Source organism: Rhinopithecus bieti, unplaced genomic scaffold (assembly GCF_001698545.2).
Source record: "Rhinopithecus bieti isolate Rb0 unplaced genomic scaffold, ASM169854v2 scaffold_48680, whole genome shotgun sequence".
In the NCBI taxonomy this organism is placed as follows: domain Eukaryota; kingdom Metazoa; phylum Chordata; class Mammalia; order Primates; family Cercopithecidae; genus Rhinopithecus; species Rhinopithecus bieti.
The window spans coordinates 502795-524150 of record NW_016819681.1 but is presented as its reverse complement, the minus strand read 5'-3'; the positions used below and the strand labels follow the sequence as shown (position 1 = coordinate 524150).

Genomic DNA, 21356 nt, shown 5'->3' with positions numbered 1-21356 from the left:
TTTTTTTTTTTTTTTTTTTTTCTTTTTTTGAGGCAGAGTGTTGCTCTGTCGCCGGGGCTGGAGTGCAGTGGCCTGATCTCAGCTCACTGCAAGCTCCGCCTCCCAGGTTTACACCATTCTCCTGCCTCAGCCTCCCGAGTAGCTGGGACTACAGGTGCCCGCCACCTCGCCTGGCTAGTTTTTTTGTATTTTTTAGTAGAGACGGGGTTTCACCCTCTTAGCCAGGATGGTCTTGATCTGCTGACCTCGTGATCCGCCCATCTCGGCCTCCCGAAGTGCTGGGATTACAGGCTTGAGCCACCGCGCCCGGCTGTGAAATTCTTTAAATACAGAAATGGTAAAGGAAACAAGCCAACTGTCATCTTGCCACTCAGAATGAAATAATTCTAATACTTTTTCTAAGTCAAGTTTGTGCTTCATATGGTTGTAAACATGCTATATGTAAATTTACATCTTACGTTTGTTTTTCACTTATATACAAAATATTCCCCTCCCCCCCTTTTTTTTGAGACAGAGTCTTGCTCTGTAGCCCAGGCTGGAGTGCAGTGGTGCAATCTTGACCTGGGCTCACTGCAAGCTCCGCCTCCCGGATTCACGCCATTCTCTTGCCTCAGCCTCCTGCGTAGCTGGCACTACAGGCACCCGCCACCACGCCCAGCTAATTTTTTGTATTTTTAGTAGAGACGGAGTTTCACCATGGTCTCGATCTCCTGACCTCGTGATCCGCCCGCCTCGGCCTCCCCAAGTGCTGGGATTACAAGCGTGAGCCACTGTGCCCGGCCAATATTTTCCCATATTATAAAACTTTCCTGATCTGCTTTTAATGGCTATGCATATTGCAGTGATTTTAGCACACCATCATTTACTTAATCATTTTACTACTTAACAGTATTTGAGATAAAAGATTTAAGCATAAATCAACTCTACACAAAAGAGATTTTGAAATGTTCTGATTATAACCTGGATAGATACTTACTTTTTTTATTTATATAAAATAAGAAAAGATGATATGCTTACACATTTTCCTTTCATTAAAATTATGTAGTCATTTTACAAAGCTGATAGCTTTTCTTTTAAAATGACCATTTAAATTGCATGTTTAAATTATTTTAACAAGGTTATCTGAGTAAGAAAGAGTTTCCTTTTTAAAAGGAAGTTAACATATTTTAAATGAATTAGTTCACAAAGAAAGCATGCATTATGCACTGACCAATCTTTTACTCATTTTGGAATTTGGATAGTGACTTCAATACCCGTAAATAGATCCAAGTATTAGCCATTTTTGCATGAGTTCACTAGTTTGATTTTCCTTAAAATTTTATTGGTGAACTGATAATGCTTCCATATTGTTAAAAACATTTCAACATTTGCTGTCTCATTTGCGTCATACCAAAGTCCGTGGCTTTTGCATCATTAAGTTTGTCTAACTGCAAGGACCACTTTTGTGATGCTTGTCAGTTTAACTCCAGAACCTAGGAGGGTGCTGCCAAGTAGCAGTCAGTTAATAAATGCACAGTAAAATCATGACTGTTTTTCTCTGCTAATATTTTTCAAAGACTTTAAAATAACTCCTTAAGTAATTGGGAGAATTGGAATGGAGAACTCCTATCTGGGCAATAGTGTGCTAGAGAGGCCTGGGTAGTGGAAGTAGAGAAAACTTAGAAATGAGGTATTATTATTTTAAATTACTTGTGAATGGATGTTAAATATAGATTACAATACTTACTCTAATTATTGCCATCTTACTGGACAATAATTGGTGGCACACACCTGTAGTTCCAGCTACTTAGGAGGCTAAAGTGGGAGGACTGCTTGAGCCCAGAGGTCAATGCTGTGCCGAGCCAAGATCATGCCACTGCATTCCAGCTTAAGTGACAGAGTGAAACCGTGTCTCAAATAAATAAATAAATGTCATTTTAAGGCCAGAGATACTGAAATTACGAGTTGACCTTTTTTCTTTGGTTTTAGTATACAAAGCATACATTTATCCAAAAGTAATGCTTTCCAATGTAAGCCGTAAGTCAGTCACACTTTTTTTGTATCCTGATTATGAGGCTATCTTGGGTATTCAAAGCCTCTCTTGTGTGTCAGGTATAAAATATAAATTTGGGGGTATTGAAACAGTTTTAGCATCTTTGTATGTGTAGAATGTATCCATCCAGATGTAAGACATTTTACTTAACTAGTAAGGCATATAAGAATTTTATTTAGTTGAATTAAAACAAAACTGTCTAATTCGTTAATACATACTAGAGAACATGATGATGAAAAACTTTGAATTTAGAGATAAACTGAATGCTTATGACAGCTATACCACTTGTTAGCTGTGTGACCTTAGACAAGTCGTTTAATTATTCTAAAACTTAGTCTCCTCAGCTATAAAAAAGGGAAAACTATAGTGCTTATTTCATTGTTATGATAATTAAATGAAGTAATAAAAACATATAGGACAGTATTGGGAATAGATTTAAAAAAAGTTAAACATTTGCCGTTTATATTCCATTAAAGAGATTGTCTACTTTGGCATAGTATGAAAGCAGTCTATTAGAATGAGAGTATATAGAAATTTTTAATTCTTGTACTTGGATCAGTATTTATTTGCCACCCAATTTAATAAATATGAAGTAATATAAAATCTTGATCTGCATGTTCATAACTTTCCTTGCACCCCAGATTTCACCTGTGTACACGATGGCGAGGGTGAGGCTGAATTAATACCTGACGACTTTGAAGAAAAACCAGAAAGAGAAAAGAAACATACCAACTTTACTTTGTGCAACGTATGTAACATTCAGCTGAATTCGGCCGCTCAAGCACAAATCCACTATAATGGCAAATCACATCAAAAGAGATTAAAACAACTCAGCAACGGGATGCTGAAAAATGACAATGGTAAGCTTTGCTAAAAATATTTCTCAATTTTACATCATCAACTTAAGTTATTTGTGTACCTGCAGATGTGATGATAAAAGAATGAACTGAACTATTTTTTTAAACCAGGAAAATATTACATAAAAGCTTTATCAGCAGAGTACATTAAAATACATCATTTCTCTTTGAGGGAGAAGGAGATACTTTATTTTTTGTACATAGTTAATTGTATTAGGGTTGTGACCTGCAGAAAATTTACTATTTTTGAGTTGTTAAGAGTTTTAGAGTTTCTTGATGGGTGCCTTTAACATAGTTATGTATGGAAATAGACATCCTTTTACAGTGTAGATGGGACAGTGGGTTTTTTTTTTTTACTTTTTATTTCCTGCAGGTACAGGGGATTCAATTGGTTAGTAACACTGCAGTTGATTTGAAATAATGCGTATCTTTTCAAATAGGTGTTTTAATCAATAAGCTATGATCCATTAGTACAGACTTTTAAGTTTCCTAGTGAAAATTTATGGTTTATTTAATAAGAGTACTTTTTAAAAGTATGTGTTGAATTTGTAAGTGAATACATTTTCCAAATAGCACAAAAATACCTTTGGGAACAAATGGAAGGATATTAGAAAATATAGAGACATGAAGAGAGGAGGGCGGGCCCATACAGAGGAGACTTTAGAGAGCTAACTCACTGCGACTTGAGTTGCAATACTATATTCTGATCAGATGTTTCATGTTTGATAAATATAATTCATTTAAATTATACTGACATTTTAAAATGTGAATGAATTTCAATCTCTTCCTATATTTGACATCATAAAGATTTTAGTATAATTTTGTAATTTGCTTCAAGGTGGCCAAATGATGAGAAGAAAAATGAAAGTACATTCTTAAAGTAGAAATTGCTTCTATCTTGCTTTATGTGTTTTTCATTTATTTGATTTTAGTATGAATGAACTGTAGTATTCTATTAGAAAGGATTTTATATTTCTTTCAAATGTATGACATTTAGTTAATTATAGATGTTATTTGTCAAAGAGATATAAGAAACAAAAATTGTGATCAGAAAGTAATTGAGAACTATTAAATTCTATAGGCATAAGATAAACCTAGTGACACAGGACATTTCTTGATCACTTTTGCGGCCAGAAACACCTGGCCAGTAATGTCCTTGCTCTGCCTTGGCCCATGGCTTTGGGGTTGGCTCAGCCCCACTGCTGTTTCTGTCATGTGGGCTGGCTGCCCTCTGCTTGTTAAAAGGCAGAGGGTCACAATGTTACAGCCTTCTCTGTACCTACTTTTGGTGGGTCCTGAGCCCTTGCCACCTGTCTAAGAAGAATGAGGATATGCTGACAAACGAAGAGTGAGAAGGGCAGATAATAATTTATTGAGCAATGGAACACCTCTCAGTGGAGAGGGGATGAGTGGGTGGTCCTCCACCCCCACAGTTGGGTAGTTTCTCCCCCGGTATGGCTGAGTCTGGGGATTTTATTGGCTCAGAATAGGAGAGCACATGCTGATATATTTGTGAGTGTGCAAGGAAAGCCTAAAGCAAAGGCATCACTCAAAGGTGGGCATGGCAGTGTAGAAAACCAATTAGAAAAGGGTTGGTATGTGTAAAATAGGTGAAGGATGGGAAAAGGAAAGCACAGCAAATGGGAAGACAGATTCTCAGTCCAGTTCATGGATTTGATTTGTAGCTTGGATTTCAGGCTTTAAACTGTCTTTGGCTTGGAGGTGGGTTTTCACCAGGGACCTGCCCCTATCTGCCTAGGCATTTGTCTGCTTCCTGATGCTATCACTAGCAAAGTAAGTCACGATTTTAAAATGGGTATTTCAGTCTCTACTTAGACTTCTTAAGAACAATCTATGCCTTATTGTTAACTTCTGGGTGGAATCACCTCAAGTACAGCGTGATTCGATTCCAAGTTGTTTTCTCTAAGTTTGTATTGGTCATGATAGTGTAAGCTTTGGTGTTTTACTTCACTTATCTTGATAGTCACAAACCTCATTTGGAGAAGTAATAAACAATATTATAGAACAAAACTAGAACAAAAGATACATCTTGTTTAGAAACCTAAATCAAAGTTAGTCCCAGCCATAATGCGGAACGGCCAAAGATTTTCAGACCACAATACTAGGTATGAGTTTGCTCAAGTTAAATATTTTTAAACAATCCTATGAATACACTTAGAGGTTAGCACTTTATTAAAGACTTTATGTACATTTTACTCTTCAATTTTTCCTCATAACCAGCCAAAATGATCTTGTTATATTACTTTTATAGATGTGGCCTTAATCTGGGCTGCATCTGTTTTCAAGGATATTTGATATATATTGAGGCTAACATCAGTTGATACTATGCTGAAGGTCACACACCTATTAAATGGTCAAACTTGCAATCAAACCCTGGTCTTACTCACCTAAGTACCTGTACTTCTAAATGCTGCTTCCCAAAATGAATATTCTGTAGAATCTATGCCTTTCTTCATTCTAACAAATCATTTAGGAGAACATTTAAAAATTAAAATTTTAATATATTCTTCAAATTACTTGATGAATGTAGTACTCAACAAAATATTTATTGCTGAATTTCCTATTCAGATTTTTTCCCCAAGACATTTTTAGTATCATCATGTTAGTAGGAACATTTTCAATGACCTGTCATTAGTAATATTACTAACATGATGATTGATCACCAAAAACAACCATGATTACTGGGAATACTGGGTCATCTTAGGTCCTATCAGTTTGGCCTGAAATCATACTTCAGAGGATGGTGGACATGTGGATGAGAAAAATCAAGAATGGCAGGGTCAGGGCCAAGTCTTGGGGACTACCTAGGAATTAGGGGAGATCCTGGAGCCAAAAGTGTCAATCACATTATCTGAGAAGGTATGATGAATTTGGCCTTAATCTGGGCTGCATCTGTTTTCAAGGATATTTGATCTGTTGTATGAATGTAAGAGCAAGGATCAATAGAAAGTGATGATGCTTGAGGTAGGTCAGAAAATTCTGTAGTAATCCTTAGTAGTTAATTTAAGTTTCTAAGGACCCTGGCCTGTGGGATTGGGTTGTGTTGAGGTAAGAGCTGCCAAGAAGTCGGTGTGGTTCAAATTTCAATAAAGCTCAATGCTGGGGTCTCCTCCTAAGAAAAGACCAGTAATGTGTGCTGGAAACTAGATGGAAATAATGGCATAAAGATTTAATCAACTTCTTAAGCATTAGGAGAAATACTATATTCCTGTACTAGATCTCAGAGTTAGGAAAGCAAACCTAATTCATTTCAAACCCTAACATTTGATAGGATAAGAATTTCTTAAATACTGCCAAGTGCCATCGGTAGGTGTTTGTAAGTGGGAATACAAACAAAAATATTTTCCCACATGATTTTGTTGAGTATTTTTTGCCTTATCCAGCCCCCTGTCAGGCCATACAGTGTTTTGCAACTGATCAGCTCCCACAAGGTTCCTAGCATAGTAAATTATCATCTTTCTACAGCCATCAGACCCATGTTTGACATAGACCAGACTACTCTGCTTCTTTTCTTAATGGACTATTTTTAAAGAACAGTTTTTGTGTTCAAGCATGACTGAGTGGAAAGTAAAGTTCCCATATATCCCCTCCTTCACGTACAACCTTCCCCACTATCAACACCATGCACAACAGTGCTACATTTGTTAACAACTGATTAACCTGCATCAACACATCACTATCACCCAAAGTCTATAGTTTACATTAGTGTGTACCATTGGTGTTGTACATTCCATGGGTTTACAAAATGTGTAATGACATGTATCCAACATCACAATATCATACAGAATAGTTTCGCTGCCCTAAAAGTCCTCTGTGCTCTGCCTGTTCATCTTTTCCTCCCTCATAACCACTGATCTTTCTGTGGTCCCCATGGTTTTGACTTTTTCAGAATATCATAAAGTTTGGATCACATACTATGTAGCCTTTTTATATTGGCTTCTTTCACTTAGTAATATGCATGTAACTTTTCTCTGTGTCTTTTTATGGCTCGATAGCTCATTCCTTTTTTAGCATTGAACTACCCTGCTTTTAAATAAAAATTATCTTGACCCTTTATTTCCCATAACACTGCCACATGAGGTCCTATGGCTGTACCATACTTTTCTGAAGATTTTCAGGTGAAAGAGTGTTGTAATTAAAGGGTTATACAACAGAGGGGAAACAGTTTATCTATTTGGGATGACTTTTGTCCAGGAAGAAAAACTATAAGTGGTTTCACTCTCAAAAAAAAAAAAAAAAAAATTCCTTTGGGCACATTGTAGGTGATAGCTTAGTCCTCTGCCCTTTGGTCTTTCTCAACTCCCTTTAAAAAGTGTTCCTTTTGGCCAGGCGCATTGGGTCATGTCTGTAATCCTAGCACTTTGGGAGGTCACAGGGGCCGGATCACGAGGTCAAGAGATCGAGACCATCCTGGCCAACATGGTGAAACCCCGTCTACTAAAAATACAAAAATCAGCTGGGCATGGTGGCGCATGCCCGTAGTCCCAGTTACTTGGGAGGCTGAGGCAGGAGTATTACTTGAACCCAGGAGGCAGAGGTTGCAGTGAGCCGAAATAGCACCATTGTACTACAGCCTGGCAGCAGAGCGAGACCCCGTCTCAAAAAAAAAAAAAAAAAAGTGCTCCTTTTGTATTACCTGTGGTATATAAAAGGGCGTGCTCACCTATAACTATAGGTGGGTCTAGTTATAGGCCATAAATTTCACAAGCGACTTAGTGCTTCACCTTAATATAGAAACATATTATTTCTATCCCCCATATCCCCACTATTAAAATGTGCCTTTGCAGGCTTATTGGGAATAAGAAATGAACCCAGTTACAAGCCTTACACAGTTATTAATGGTAATTTGTTTACCTACACAGAAACCAAGCTAAAAATGTTGATTTGTACAGATAATAGATCCTGTAAATTCTTAGTAAGCACATCATCCTTTTTAGGTGATTTAGAGAAAGATATGGGAGCTCTTTGATTCTTTTCCTTAAACATGCACAATTGCAAAATGAACGCTTTGAACTTTCATCTTCACAAAATTTTCACAATTTAGATTTCAAATGGAAAATAATTAAATATGGTATGTCAAGAAAGACATAACAATAGAGATTTTTACCTAAATTTATCCGACCTTGTGTTTTTTTATATTTAAGGACGCAAATAAGATAATACATATGGAATTAATTTTAGCAGTCATTTAAGGATTGTCTAAATAGGTAAAATATCATTGTTTGATATTTGAATATTGTGTGATTATATGCCTTGAAGCATATTATATTATATACTACAAAAAAATACTTAAGAGAGAGCATTATCATATCTAAAATGTTTTTCACGTTTCTGAGAAAAATATGGCATTTTACATGTCATCTCACTTATTAAGGGAAATGATCTTCTGAAGATCACAGTGAAAAGCTATCTGATGTATACAAATTAATTAGTAAGCTATTGTTCCTGCAGTTAAGACTAACTTTGGTTTCTGACAGCGATGTACATTTTGCAGAAATAAAGGTATATAGAATGCATGTACGTTACCTGAATTCATGCGGTGCTAGAATTCACTGATTCAAGACTCTGTGTGATTCAAGAATCTCCAAGGTCCCTCCAGCTCAGCCAGGAATGTTGCCTGCTAAATTCCTCCCCAAGCATTGCCTTCAGCTCATGGGAACTACCTCTTCTGAGCTTGTTCCTTTCTTCCGCAGCCTGTGTCCAATGGCTAGTCAATGCTGAGATACAAAGTCCCAGCTCCTTGCCTCAAAAGTGGGTGGACATCTCTGAAAGTCCACTCCAGCTTCAGATTTGCTGATGTCCCTGTTTCAATTCTATCACAGTCTAACCTCACTCTCTACTCTGTACTGCTTTTCTTATGCCTCACAGATATAGATTGCCCGTCCACTACTTGCACACAAAATCATCTTACAGTCTGCTTCTTGGGAATCCAAATAAGACACTACCAATATTTTTAAAGTTGTTAAGGAGAATTACCCTCTCTCTCTGAAGGTTCAACTCTTATTCTGTTGACATGAATTGACAATAGAGAGATTAACAGGTAAAAAAGTATACAAATTTATTAACATGCATAAACCTGGGAGCCATACAAAATATGATACTCAAAGGAGAGGCCAGATGGTTGAAGTTTATACATTATCCTGTGGTTATGGAAAGAATGGCTGCCTTCTGGGTAGTGCAAGGGAGGTGGAGTCCCAGGTAATAGGAGAGTGAGGGAAGGAAAGCATGGCAGGCAGGGCTGTCTTGTTATGCCTATAAAAAATCTCTCGAGTAAACTCAGAGCTGCCCTCAGAAAGTATAGATGGTGGCCTGTGGTAAAATGTCTCTGTTAGGACTTCAAAATGGTCAGACTTTCAGTCTCTTTTTCCTTTGAGTTAATCTTAGTTTTGGGAAAGGCAGATAAGGGGGGCCTCAGAGAAAGCCTGTTTGCATCTGTTGTTTACTTTACTAAAGTAGATTTTCTATACAGATGTAAATCCCTCCCACAAAAAGACAACTTTTCAAAGCTGTTCCTGTAGTCTGTAGCCCTTCTGAATAGCATCTTAAAATATGCCGAAGAAGTATATTTTGGGGTAAAATATTCTGGTTTCCTTCAAAGTCTCAGTAAGAAGTATGCACAATGTGTTTTATTGTGCAAATGCAACAAAATTTAATACTTCCCTTAAATTTTATTTTCTGTTTGATATCTGTGAGTTAAGATTTGCCACCAAAAATGCAAAAGAAATGAAAAGGAAACTAGTATCAACTGCTCCAAGTACTTCATATATATCATTTATTGAACCCCAATCAACAATCTTACAAAGTCTTATTACCTCTATTTTGAAAATAACATAGCCAAGTATCAAAGAACCTGACAGACTTGCCAGTACAGCTGTTTGTCTTCAGAACTGCCCAGGTCTATATTATTGGCAACCCATTAATCTCCTTGGCAAACTTATATTATACTGTCAACAAAATTATACCATACATTTGGGTATTTTCTTATGTTATTGAGTTTATGTCATTTTTAAATCACTTATATTATTACAACAAAGCTGGTGTTTTCCTTAAATTTATGTCAACAAGTCTCATTTACATCAATATTTTGTGCAGAATAAATAGTCATATAATTAGATCATTTGATAATTTATCACTATATATTCTCTATTATGCCAGAAATGTGTCTTTTTATGTTAGCATACTTTTTGAAATTGTGAATAAAGAAGTGGCAGAAGGGAATTCTATATTGGAAGTTGACTTAATGTGTTGACTTTACCATATTCCAGAGATTTCATGATTCATCTTCTCATAAATATTACAGATCTAGGAAACAATACAGACTGCATGACTAAGTTCTTCTTTTAAAAAGGCCTTTGATTTTATATTTATGATGTGATTGAGCTTTACAAATAAAGATTATTTTTCTGCTGATAGAAATAATATGGTTTCATATATACTGCATACAAATTTATAAAAGTAAATTAAAAATCAACAATGCTGCAAAGATATGTACTTCTAAATTTTTGTCACAATTCAACAAGAATGCAAGTATGAATAAGAAATATTGTTTGTACAATTTTACAAGCATTATAACAATGTTTGTATATCAGTACCTTTTACAATATATATTTTTTAATTACCATAGGAAATTAGTAGTGGAGTTGAGATTTCTAGGTAAGCATTGAGATTTTACTCACATTTGCCATTTTGTTTTCTAATTATGTGATATATTCTATAATGGAAAAGCTTTAACATTATGAGGAATAGAATGAAGTATTAAAGTATCATAAGGGATTTTGGCTAAGAACAGAAATGTGAAGATTAGATTAAAATGGCTCTTTGATTCATAAGAGCATTTTGAAAGACATATTACAAGGGACATAACTTTTAGGATGTTTAAAGCTTCTATGGCCAACTAATTTAATTCAATTTCATGTGCTCAACATGGTTTAAGCTGTTGTTAACGCTTTGTTGAAGGATTGAGTAACAAGTTGACCTACCGTGGCAGCTTTATTTTATTCACACTATCTTTGTCATATTTGGGTTATTTTATTAAGCCCGGTTTTCTATTTTTATTGGGCTGAAACTGCTATCAAATAATTCAGTTTTATCTACCAGTATTCTAGAGTCTTTTGGTGTTCATTGTTTTGTAGCACATAAATCCAGATTATTGCTGCCCTTATCTATGCTGCTAGCACTAAATTTTCTTTCATTTAACAGAAAAGCTAAATAAAATTTTAATTCCTAGTTCTCACTGATCTATTCTCTTTTTTTCTTTCCATTGATTGCCCCAGAAGATGTTTACAGTGTCAGAAGATTTCAGTTTACAAGATTTTCTTATCCCGCAACATCGATAGTTAATGAAAATAAAATAGCTTCGTAGATTTTTATCGTACTTCAGGCCTTGATTTTATGCATATATTTATCATGTATATATAAATTTGTCTCACCTTTTGATCTCCAAGGACTATTTGTGCTTTTGTTGACTGTCAGTAGACAAATTAGAACTTCCTAGAACATTTGTGGCTTCACAGTAATCTCTTTTGGCACAATTTTATTTCATAATGGTAGCTTCTTTCTTAATGATACCTTATCTACATTAGTATATGTGTTAGTTAATTTTCACACTGCTATACAGAACTGCCCGAGACTGGGTAATTTATAAAAGAAAAAGGTTTGACTCACAGGTCTACGTGTCTGGGGAGGCCTCAGGAAGCTTACAATCATAATGAAAAACAAAGGGGAAGCAAGGCACCTTCTTCACAAGTTGGCAGGAAGGAGAATGGATGCAGGAGGAGATATCAAACACTTATAAAGCCATCAGATCTTGTGAGAACTTACTATCACAAGAACAGCATGGGGAAAACTGCCCTCATGATTCAATTACCCCCACCTGGTCTCTCCCTTGACACGTGGGGATTGTAAAGATTATGGGGATTACAATTCAAGATGAGATTTTGGCTGGGGACACAACCAAACCATATCAGTATATGACATGTTGAAATGTGGCACTTTCCTCATCCTTTTCTCCTACTGACCATATCCTTTAGAAGTTCAGCCAAGGGGAGGCCATTAAAAAATGCTGATATTAAATTGTTCTAAAATATATAATAAGACATTGTGTTCTAGTTTGAACTAAATTTTTTTTTTATCATTGAAGGATAAAATGTAGAAGAAAGTGAAATATGCTAATTTCACTGTGTTCAAATTTGGAGTATATTTCTGGCTTTTGTTACCAATTTTTTTCACCCTAAAGAGAAAACATGTCAGTTATTTAAAGTTCCAGCCACTGGCTATTTGTTTTACTTGGACTTAATATGAATTCCATTGAAGGATACCATCTTTTGCAACGCAGAGATTTCTTTATGCAATCTCTATCCCTAAGAAACCCTGTGTACTAGGACGGTAATGAGGTTTTACAATCTGAGCCTGATAATCTAGACTAACTCCCCTCTGGAGAGCATCCAAGAGCTTACTCTGCCCAAGATGAAGTATACTCTAGTTTTTCATGACCATTGTTTTGAAGAGCTAGATGAAGTGTAAATTAAGGGAAGCCATTAGAGAAAAGAGAATGAATTAAATTTGTAACATTTAGCTTGGAAATATAATTTGTTTGAGATAGAGGAGATTTTCATTTGTGCATCTCTGCATGTATATGTGTGGGAGTGAGTATGTTTAGGGAAGTTTGAAGAACTGAAGAGATTGGTAGCTTATAGCACTGGTAGTATGAAATAAGAGTGCAGAATATACATTTTTTATGTCTGAACTTCACATCTGTTTAGTACACATAGAGCTACCTTGTTTCTTCATCTTTTGCCTCTTTCAGTTACTAATCACTCCCACCAACAACATCTTCCAGTCCCTGTGTTTCCTATCTGTAATCTTAGGAAAGTAATCACTCCACTACTTTTCTAGATTTGAAAGTATAAGCTTTTTAACTTTTGTTTTCCTTCCTTTATATTTCCACTAGAAGTAATTTTCCCAAGTAATAAAGGTGACATTCTTGTATGTATGAATTTTTCTTTCCTGACTTATACCCTTAACAAGTTATTTTGCATTTTGAGGCCCACCCTTTCGAAACTGGCTTCTAGTTTCTACAGATCCACACCAGGTCTGGCACTCTTTCTCTTAACCACCACCTTTTTTGTTTGTTTCTCAGAAACGCTAAGCAATGGCATGAATGTGTGTGTGTGTGTGTGTGTTAAGATGGTATTACAGATTCAATTCACTAAATAGATTCCTTAAATATTAATTTTGAGTCTTTCAAGGAGAGATCAGAAAGTAATTTTCAAAAACCTTTACAGCAGCCCAGATATGTGTCTTCTCTTTCCTTTCTTCCAAAATTGCGATAGTATTTTGTAAGAAACTTGAAAATAAAAGCAAATAGATGTATAGCAGCACTGTGAACTTGTTAAGAATAAAATAGTGAGGGATTTCTGGAAAAGTAAAAGAAATGGGATAAAAATGATATAAAACACTGGACCTAAACACAAGTAAGGAAACCTATAAAGTTAGGGAAAAAGGGCCCAATAACTCAGGTTTCCAACAGAACTTCAGAATATCTCTAAGATTACTCTGAAGTAGGCTTAAAGGTGGTGTGCATTGTTTAATGGAAATTGTGATGAATTTACTTACGCTGGTGTGCAGTCAGAAGCTGAGATATAACTCACCTGCCCAGCCTAATGGTGAAAATAAACAACCCATGAATCTGGGGGTTACAAGCCAAAGAAGTCAGAAAGGGAATCTCCGGATGAAGTCAAGGATAGGAGAGGATAGAGGGAACAGACACATCTGTGAATTTGTTGGTTTTGTAATGTGTGCTGTAATTCCCTCTTTCGTCTCACCCCTGGAATTGCTTGTAAAGCTGACTTTGCTTACTCACTAATTAAAAATTATGTGAGATTAGAGTTATTCCCAGGGAACTTTTGTAAAGGACATCTAGACTCTATTCCAATTAAGGCTGGCACTATGTATGCAAGTACAAAGATAAAAACTGAACTACATACGTATTATCTGTTTACAATGACTTTTATCAGTTACAGTGTTGAAATCAAAGATAAGAACAAGTCATATTTTCTACTTGTTTCCAATTTTCTAACCCTGAGAGGAGTGAATATGTATACATAAATTTCAATTCAATAATTTATTTGAGAAAAAAATGTGATTTTTTTACTTCAAGATTTTATTTCAATGACTCAGTAGAAGTATAAAAGTTAGAGAATATGTGAACTAATCAATGCATAAGAGGTTAAAAAAAATCTATAGTTTTAAATGGAAAGTAATAAAAGCAGAATACAAGAATATTTAATTTCCTTAACAAATACTTAATAAAACACTTCCTGTATAGAATAAGAATTCTGACCTAGATCTTATTCTCACTGATAGAATAGCTACATCTAGGGGTGTTATAAAAAAAATAAAAAACAGAAAGAAGAAAAGGGGAAACAACCTTAAAATTTAATTCCTGTCTTGTAGGAGGAAGACAAAGAGTCTGCTAAGCAGACAATAAAGGCATCAAAAATATAAAGGATGAGTAACATTTTTCATGCACTTACATTGTTCTAGATTTTATTCTAACAATTTTATGTGTATAATTAATGTGATTTTCTTATTTTATGATTTAGATATAGTTATTTGTATGCATTATATAGACCATAAACCAGTACAAAGGAAAGTAAAGAAATTTGCCAAAGGTCATGTAACTGGAGAGTGGTGGGGCCAGTCCTTGAGCCTGGCAAGCTGGCTCCAGAGTCCACACCCATATTCATGATGTTGCAATAGATAACAGGCCTGGAGAATACCTTGTATTGCTCCTTAATTCAGAAGCCAAAGGAGGAGAGAGCTTCAAAAAAAGAGGAAGTGGTTGTCTACAGTGTGCTGAAGAGTTTTTTCAGAGAGGTTAAAATAGGCACCCTCTGTGGGAGATCTGGAACTTGTAAAATGACAGATTATCTTTGAGAAATTGTTTAAATGAAGTGGGCAAAACAAAATCAGATGTTGGTAAGTAGAGTGTTTCTCTGACTTTTGGTCTTTAAAATCCCTGATTCAGAATCACCCTGGATGCTTTGTGAAAATTCAGATTCCTTGGGATGCATTCGGTCCTTTAAATGAGAATCTAACATTTAGTTAGTAACATTTGGTTAGAAATAGAAAAAGTCAATAAGGGAAAAAGGGTGAGGAAGAGGAATGAGATGGCTGCGGCTCAGTTTACATACCTCAGTCGACAAGGAAAAGTCTGCTATAGAGGGATTTTCATGACCATCTGTTTGTATTCTAGCATGTGCTGGGGGAAGACTAATTGCCAGCCCAAGAGACTCATCAAAGTGATTCCTTCTTGTTATGTTTTCAGCGATGTTTTAGGGACTGTCATCAATCTACCAGTTATGAAAGCAAGTAGCTCGCTGTCTCTCTAAACCTAGCTCTGGTGGTTGTGAATCAATCCTAAGCATTGCAGGTAACTTGAAGAGCACATAATCTGTCTGTGCAGGGGCAGGGGGGCTGTGTACACCACAGTTTGCATCTGGTCTTGCTGTTTTGTTTGGCATTCTGACCATCATTATAAAGTTCTGACTTCATTATAAAGTTATAAAATTACTTCCTTTCAGCAATATTTTATGTGTTTTTCTTGTTTCTTCTTACACCTTCACTTGAGGATGGTGTCTTCATATGGTAGTAATTTTTTTCCTAGAAGCACATTTACATTTTTAACCTGATAAATGCTCATTGTACAATTCTTAAAGAATGTGTTAATGCCAAGTGTTCTATTATGCCTCCTTTATTGTTTTCCCATACCAGTCGCATATGTGTCCGGGTCCCTAGTCTAGGATGTCATACATGGGAGTTACTGGGACAAAATGTCTTTCATGTTTTTCTTTTCATTTCATCCTGCATCTGAAATTCAAAGTCTTTGATAAACTGATTTTTACCCTGGGGTATCTGAATACTATTTTGAATACTCTTAACTTTCCTTATGTGTAATTTACCTGTTATTAACTGTAAATGAGACCCAAATTAAAAAACTTTTAACAACAAACTCTATTATCCTTATTTTAACAAAAATTGAGAAGTGAATGCTCTCTATTGTTTTTTAATTAAGACAATATAAGATTTTGGAGAATCACACATAGTTCTTCTACCAACATCCAATTTTTTATGGCAGAAAAATTACAATCTTATAAAAGTAGAGACACGTTCTCTTTATTATTTAACTATTTTAACAGGAGTTCTTACATTTGAGACAATCAGGAAAGTGTCAGAATAAGCTAACACGTGTTATGGGTGCTCAGTAGATAGTAATTTATGCTCATAATCCTGGCAGGCTAGTGTTACTTACTCTACTAGTCAAGGACCCCTTTTGTCTAATCACTAACAAAAGTGTCGCAGTGTTTGTAATTCTTGCTATTCTGTTTTTATTCCTACTGCCATAAAATATTTTCCTTCCCTTCGTATAGAATTTCCTTAAGAAATCTCTTTAGTTTCAGAAAAAAAATCTTAATCGTATATAATGTTCTCACAAGCATCAGGGACTATTTTAATTCATTTCATTTCTGATGGGAAAAAAATCAAAGCAGAGACCCCACATCCCATGTGCCTGATTCTGAAATAATTTCTTTACCACAGCAATCAATAATGTTTTTCTGTACTTCTCTCACATAGATCTTTTTATTTATTTTTATTGATACACAATAATTATACATATTTATGGGGTACATGTGATATTTTTATACATTCATACAATGTGTAATGATCAAATCAGGGCAATTAAGAAGTTGCAAATCTATCAATAATAATATTGTCATTGTCCATCACATAAGATCAATTATACAATGATGCTTAAAAATCTGCTTGTTGTCCCTTACACTGTTCAGTGACTGCCTTAATTCACTTAATATAGTAGTCAGCCACCAAATCTCATATAATATTAATTTCTTTCAGGTTCAACTACAATCAATTTGTATAAACCAAATATCATGCTCCTTTTAGTATCATGGAAGATGAATGTTTCTTGTTTTTTGTGGGAACTGGTGTTATTAGGAATCCAATAGTTAAAAGATTTTAAAATTTAAGACAGAATAAAGTTATCTGAAGTATTCCTGCATTACTTACTCTTATGAGCAATGCCAGAGACTTGTTTGTCATATGTGATTCGGGAAGATGTTAAAAATTAAAAGGAGTTGGGCAGATTAGGAGAAAGCAGGAAGTAAGACATGAAGTCCCAGAGAGGCAAGGTATGTACATTAAAGAGATTCATAAAGATGCCAAGGCCTGAAGGAGCTTTATGGCTCATACCTCATTTAGGACTCCAGGACTCTTCTTCCTTATATGGTGAGTTTGTGCAAAGCAAAGAGATCAGAAGGAGCTTAATTTGCACTCTAGAGTATTCCTCAGTTGCGTCTGGCAGAGAGGAGGGATTCAGATATTCTTCTGTTTTCTTACATGGTGAAGACCTCTGTAGCTGAGTTGAGAAATTTTGGTCCCACTCTGGATCCTGGGATGGTAAGGGGCAAGGAAACCCCACCTTCTAGACATGGGCTTGGCTTAATGATGTAGCAGAGACTCAGGGTGGTTTGCAGCATCAACATGAATCAATCAATATAGGATGAGGTTAGCCAGGAAAATATCCTATTATCTGATAGAGCTGGAAATGAAACGAGCTTCAGTTATAGCGGTGGGGCTTCAACAATAAACAGGGCAGAATGCCCTTAGCTGAGCACCCAAATAACCACACTCCAGTGGACATCAGCCAGTATATTCCCAAGGACCAGAATTATTAGGCCAGAGATGATCCTTACTCCCAATTTGTTCACATAAGGCTTATTCCATATTCCATATACCAAAAACCTTTTGGGATAGGAGCAGATGAAATGGGAAGTAAGCTAAAGGACTGGAAGCTAAAACTAAAGGTGATGAGTTATCTAAATGGGAACATGTGAACCAACAGAGGGAGAGAGTGCTACCATGATTAGTATGTTTAAATATTAATCTGCAGCTCTGCTATGTCTCCTACATGGTGTGGGGATAAAAGGTATCCAGAAGTTTGTTAAAATGTGGCTGAGGATGCTGTCAGTGAGACCAGCCACACAATTTGTAGGGCCCACTACAAAATGAAAATGCAGAGTCCCCTGCTAGAAGTCTATTAAGAATTTCAGGGTTAATCCCAGCACTTTGGGAGGCCAAGGTGGGTGGATCACTTGAGGTCAGGAGTTCAAGACCAGCCTGACCAACATGGCGAAATCCCGTCTCTACTAAAAATACAAAAATCATCAGAGTATAGTGGTGGGTGCCTTTAATCCCAGCTACTCAGAAGGCTGAGATATGAGAATTGCTTGAGCCCAGGAGGGGGAGGTTGCAGTGATCCGAGACCATGCCACTGCACTCCAGCCTGGGTGGCAGAGTGAGACTCCGTCTCAAAATAATAATAATAATAATAATTTCATGGTGACAGAATTAAAACAGGCATGGGGTCACTGTGAGTGCAGGAACTTGTGCCCATGATTGCACGAACTACAGGGCCATAAAGCTGGCCCCTGGCTTTGATGAGGTTATAGCATCAGGGAGGATCTGGCTCTCTGGGAAATGGCTACTGGTGAGACCACTCAGCCCAGCAGGTGATAGGAGTCCTAATTGGATCTCAGGGGAACTATAGTACCTAAGAGGGCAGAAGTCGGGCCCCATCAGCAGATGGGAGGTTACTCATTCTCTGTTGAACCATTCCCAAAACAAGAAAACTGAATATGACTTCACCAGCCACAGATTTGTACAACAGAGGTCAGGGAGGGAGCCCAATAACCATGTGGAAAATGGTTGTGTGTAATAGTATGCTGGTCAGTTTTAACCATCAACTCTCCTGAGAATAAAAGCCATGGTTTGTAGCATCTCCCTATGTTTCACAATGGCACATTTTAAGCTACCAATGTGTCATCAGGGAAGAGTGAGTAGATAAGATGTACACACAGTTGGTTGTTGAAAACCAGTACAAGATTTCACCGCGTCCCTAGTTGTAAGTGTGGCCAATGGGATTAGAGAACAGTACAGGGACACTTATAAGTGGAAGGACATTGTGGCAGGCCAAATAATACTCCCCAAAAGATGTGTACATCCTAATCCCTGAGACCTGTGAATATGTTGCCTAACATGGCCAAAGGAACTCCACAGATGCGATCCAATTCAGGGTCTTGAGATGAGGAGATCTATCCTGCATTATTTGGGTAGGAAAAATGGAATTCCAAGGGTCATTTTATGAGGGAGATAGGAAGGTCAGAGAGAGAAAGGAGAGTGATGATGGAAGCAGAGGTTAGAGTGATGCACTTAGGAGACAGAGGAAGGGATCAAGGAATGCAGCTGGCTTCTAGAAACTGAAAGAGGCAAGGAAACATATTCTCCCCTTAGAGCCCTCAGAAGGAACACAGACCTTCCAACACCTTGGTTTCACCCCATAGAACCCATTTCAGACTTCCGACCTCAGAACTGTATTATAAATTTTTTTTTGTCTTAAGCCAACAAATTTGTAGTAATTTGTTACAGCAATGATAGGAGACCAATACAGATACCATTATTTTCCTAAGTGGTATGAGGTCAAGCAAGTACTCACCCTCCCATGCAGTCATTGTTGCTCTTTTAAAATAGAGCAGAGGATAGGCAATACTAAGCATTTGTCTGAAAGTATTACCCAATGAAGTTGTTTAAATTACTATGCAGCCATAAAAAAGAACGAGATCATATCATTTGCAAGAACATGGGTGGAGCTGGAGGTCATCATCCACAGCATACTAATGCAGGAACAGAAAACCAAATACCACATGTTCTCACTTAGAAGTGGGAGCTAAATGATGAGAACACACAGACGCAACAAACACTGGGCCCTGCTTGAGGGTGGAGGGTGGAAGGACAGAGAGGAACAGAAAATAGTTACTATTGAATACTAGGCTTAGTACCTGAGTGATTAAATAACCTGTACAAGAAACCGCTATGTTGCCCAGTTTACCTGTATAACACACCTGCACATGTATCCCTAAATCTAAAATAAAAGTTAAAAAAGGTACTGAGTGAGGTAAATTGAATTTTCTTCTAGCCCTTGTGGTTGAAGGGCTCACGGTGGTTAATTTTATGCCATGATGCTCAGATATTTGGTCAAATATTATTCTGGATGTTTCTGTAAAGGTGTTTACTGAATGAGATTAACATTTACATCGCTGGACTTTGAGTAAAACACATTGCCCTCCATAATTTGGGTGGGGCCCAGCCACTCAGCTGAAGTCCTTAACAGAGCAGAGACTGACTTTCCTTAAGCAAGAAGAAATTCTGCCAGCTGACTTGCCTTTGGACACATGCAGACCTTGTTGGTTTGTTTGTTTGGAAAACTCTAAATAATGCATGCATTGAAATTTAGTTTGAGTGAATTAGGAACTTCAATGTACACATAATCTATCCACTGTAGGAATTGCAATCTCTGTTCAAACTAATTATTCACCTCCTCAACCCACAATGTCTAAAAAAGGCCAAAAGCTGTCTTTCTTGTAGGTATTTAAAAACATAATACTCTTGGTTTTCACCTGACATTAGACACTTTCCTTCTCTCTTTCTCTGATTCTTGATTCATTACAGGTAAGTCTTGTTTAGCTGCCAGCACAGTGCTACCACTGTCAGCCAGCATATCCAGTGTGCCTGTGATGTTCCTTCCCCAGCCCCAATGCACTCCAGGGGTGCCCCTGCTCCATGAAACTATCAGAAGTAGAAATGATGCATGATGTCCTTTCCAGTATTCTCCATGGCATAAGGGAAGACAGATCCAGAGTTGAGACAAAGCATGTTCATGTCGAACACATTGCACTAGGGAATCTAAAACACAAGACTTTATTTTATTTCTTAATTCACAGCTTCTCTCTCTAGATAGAAGTCCATGTGGGCTGGGTCTTAGGCCAATCTGAGAATCATCGTTTCTTTTCAACACTCCCAGAACGATTTACTCTCTAGTCCGTTATAAGTTTTCCCAGGAAGCTCAACATTCCCTTAAATAGTCTCCTGAGGAACCCACCCCTATATGCACTCTACACATGATCACATGGGTCTGCATTTTGACATGAATACAGATCAGATTAAGCTAAAGCTTCTACTAATTATATGTATTTAAATTTTATTCTGGATGCTTCTCTTAGAGCATTAAATATATTTTTAAGACATATATGAGTTTATGGCAAGCTAGATAAGATATTTTAACTACTATCCTAATTTTTCTGTAATTTAACGTTAGTGGACTAATTGAGTTAGTGGCCTGAAGGAAGAGATTAAAAGTATTTATCTTCTTTGTAATGCTGAATGCAGTGGGTATGCCTTCTGTGTAAATAATTTCTATTCAAAACCTATGGGAGAAAAAAGTAGGTATGCATTCCCACTATTAATTGTTGATCTAAAGAATTTTTTGGTCTATTTTTATATCCATGTGGGTGTTATCCCAAGCATCTAACACT

General features: G+C 36.6%; 1 protein-coding gene across 1 annotated transcript in view; it reads left to right on the top strand.

The window, feature by feature from the left end:
- The window catches only part of LOC108519869 (uncharacterized), a gene marked incomplete at its 3' end in the record, with an annotated part of 724835 nt that overhangs the window by 214406 nt on the left and 489073 nt on the right, over positions 1–21356 (top strand). The window contains exon 3 of the mRNA XM_017859146.1: positions 2674–2892. Coding sequence (XP_017714635.1) covers positions 2674–2892 — 219 coding nt within the window. The remainder of the gene's footprint in view (positions 1–2673; positions 2893–21356) is intronic.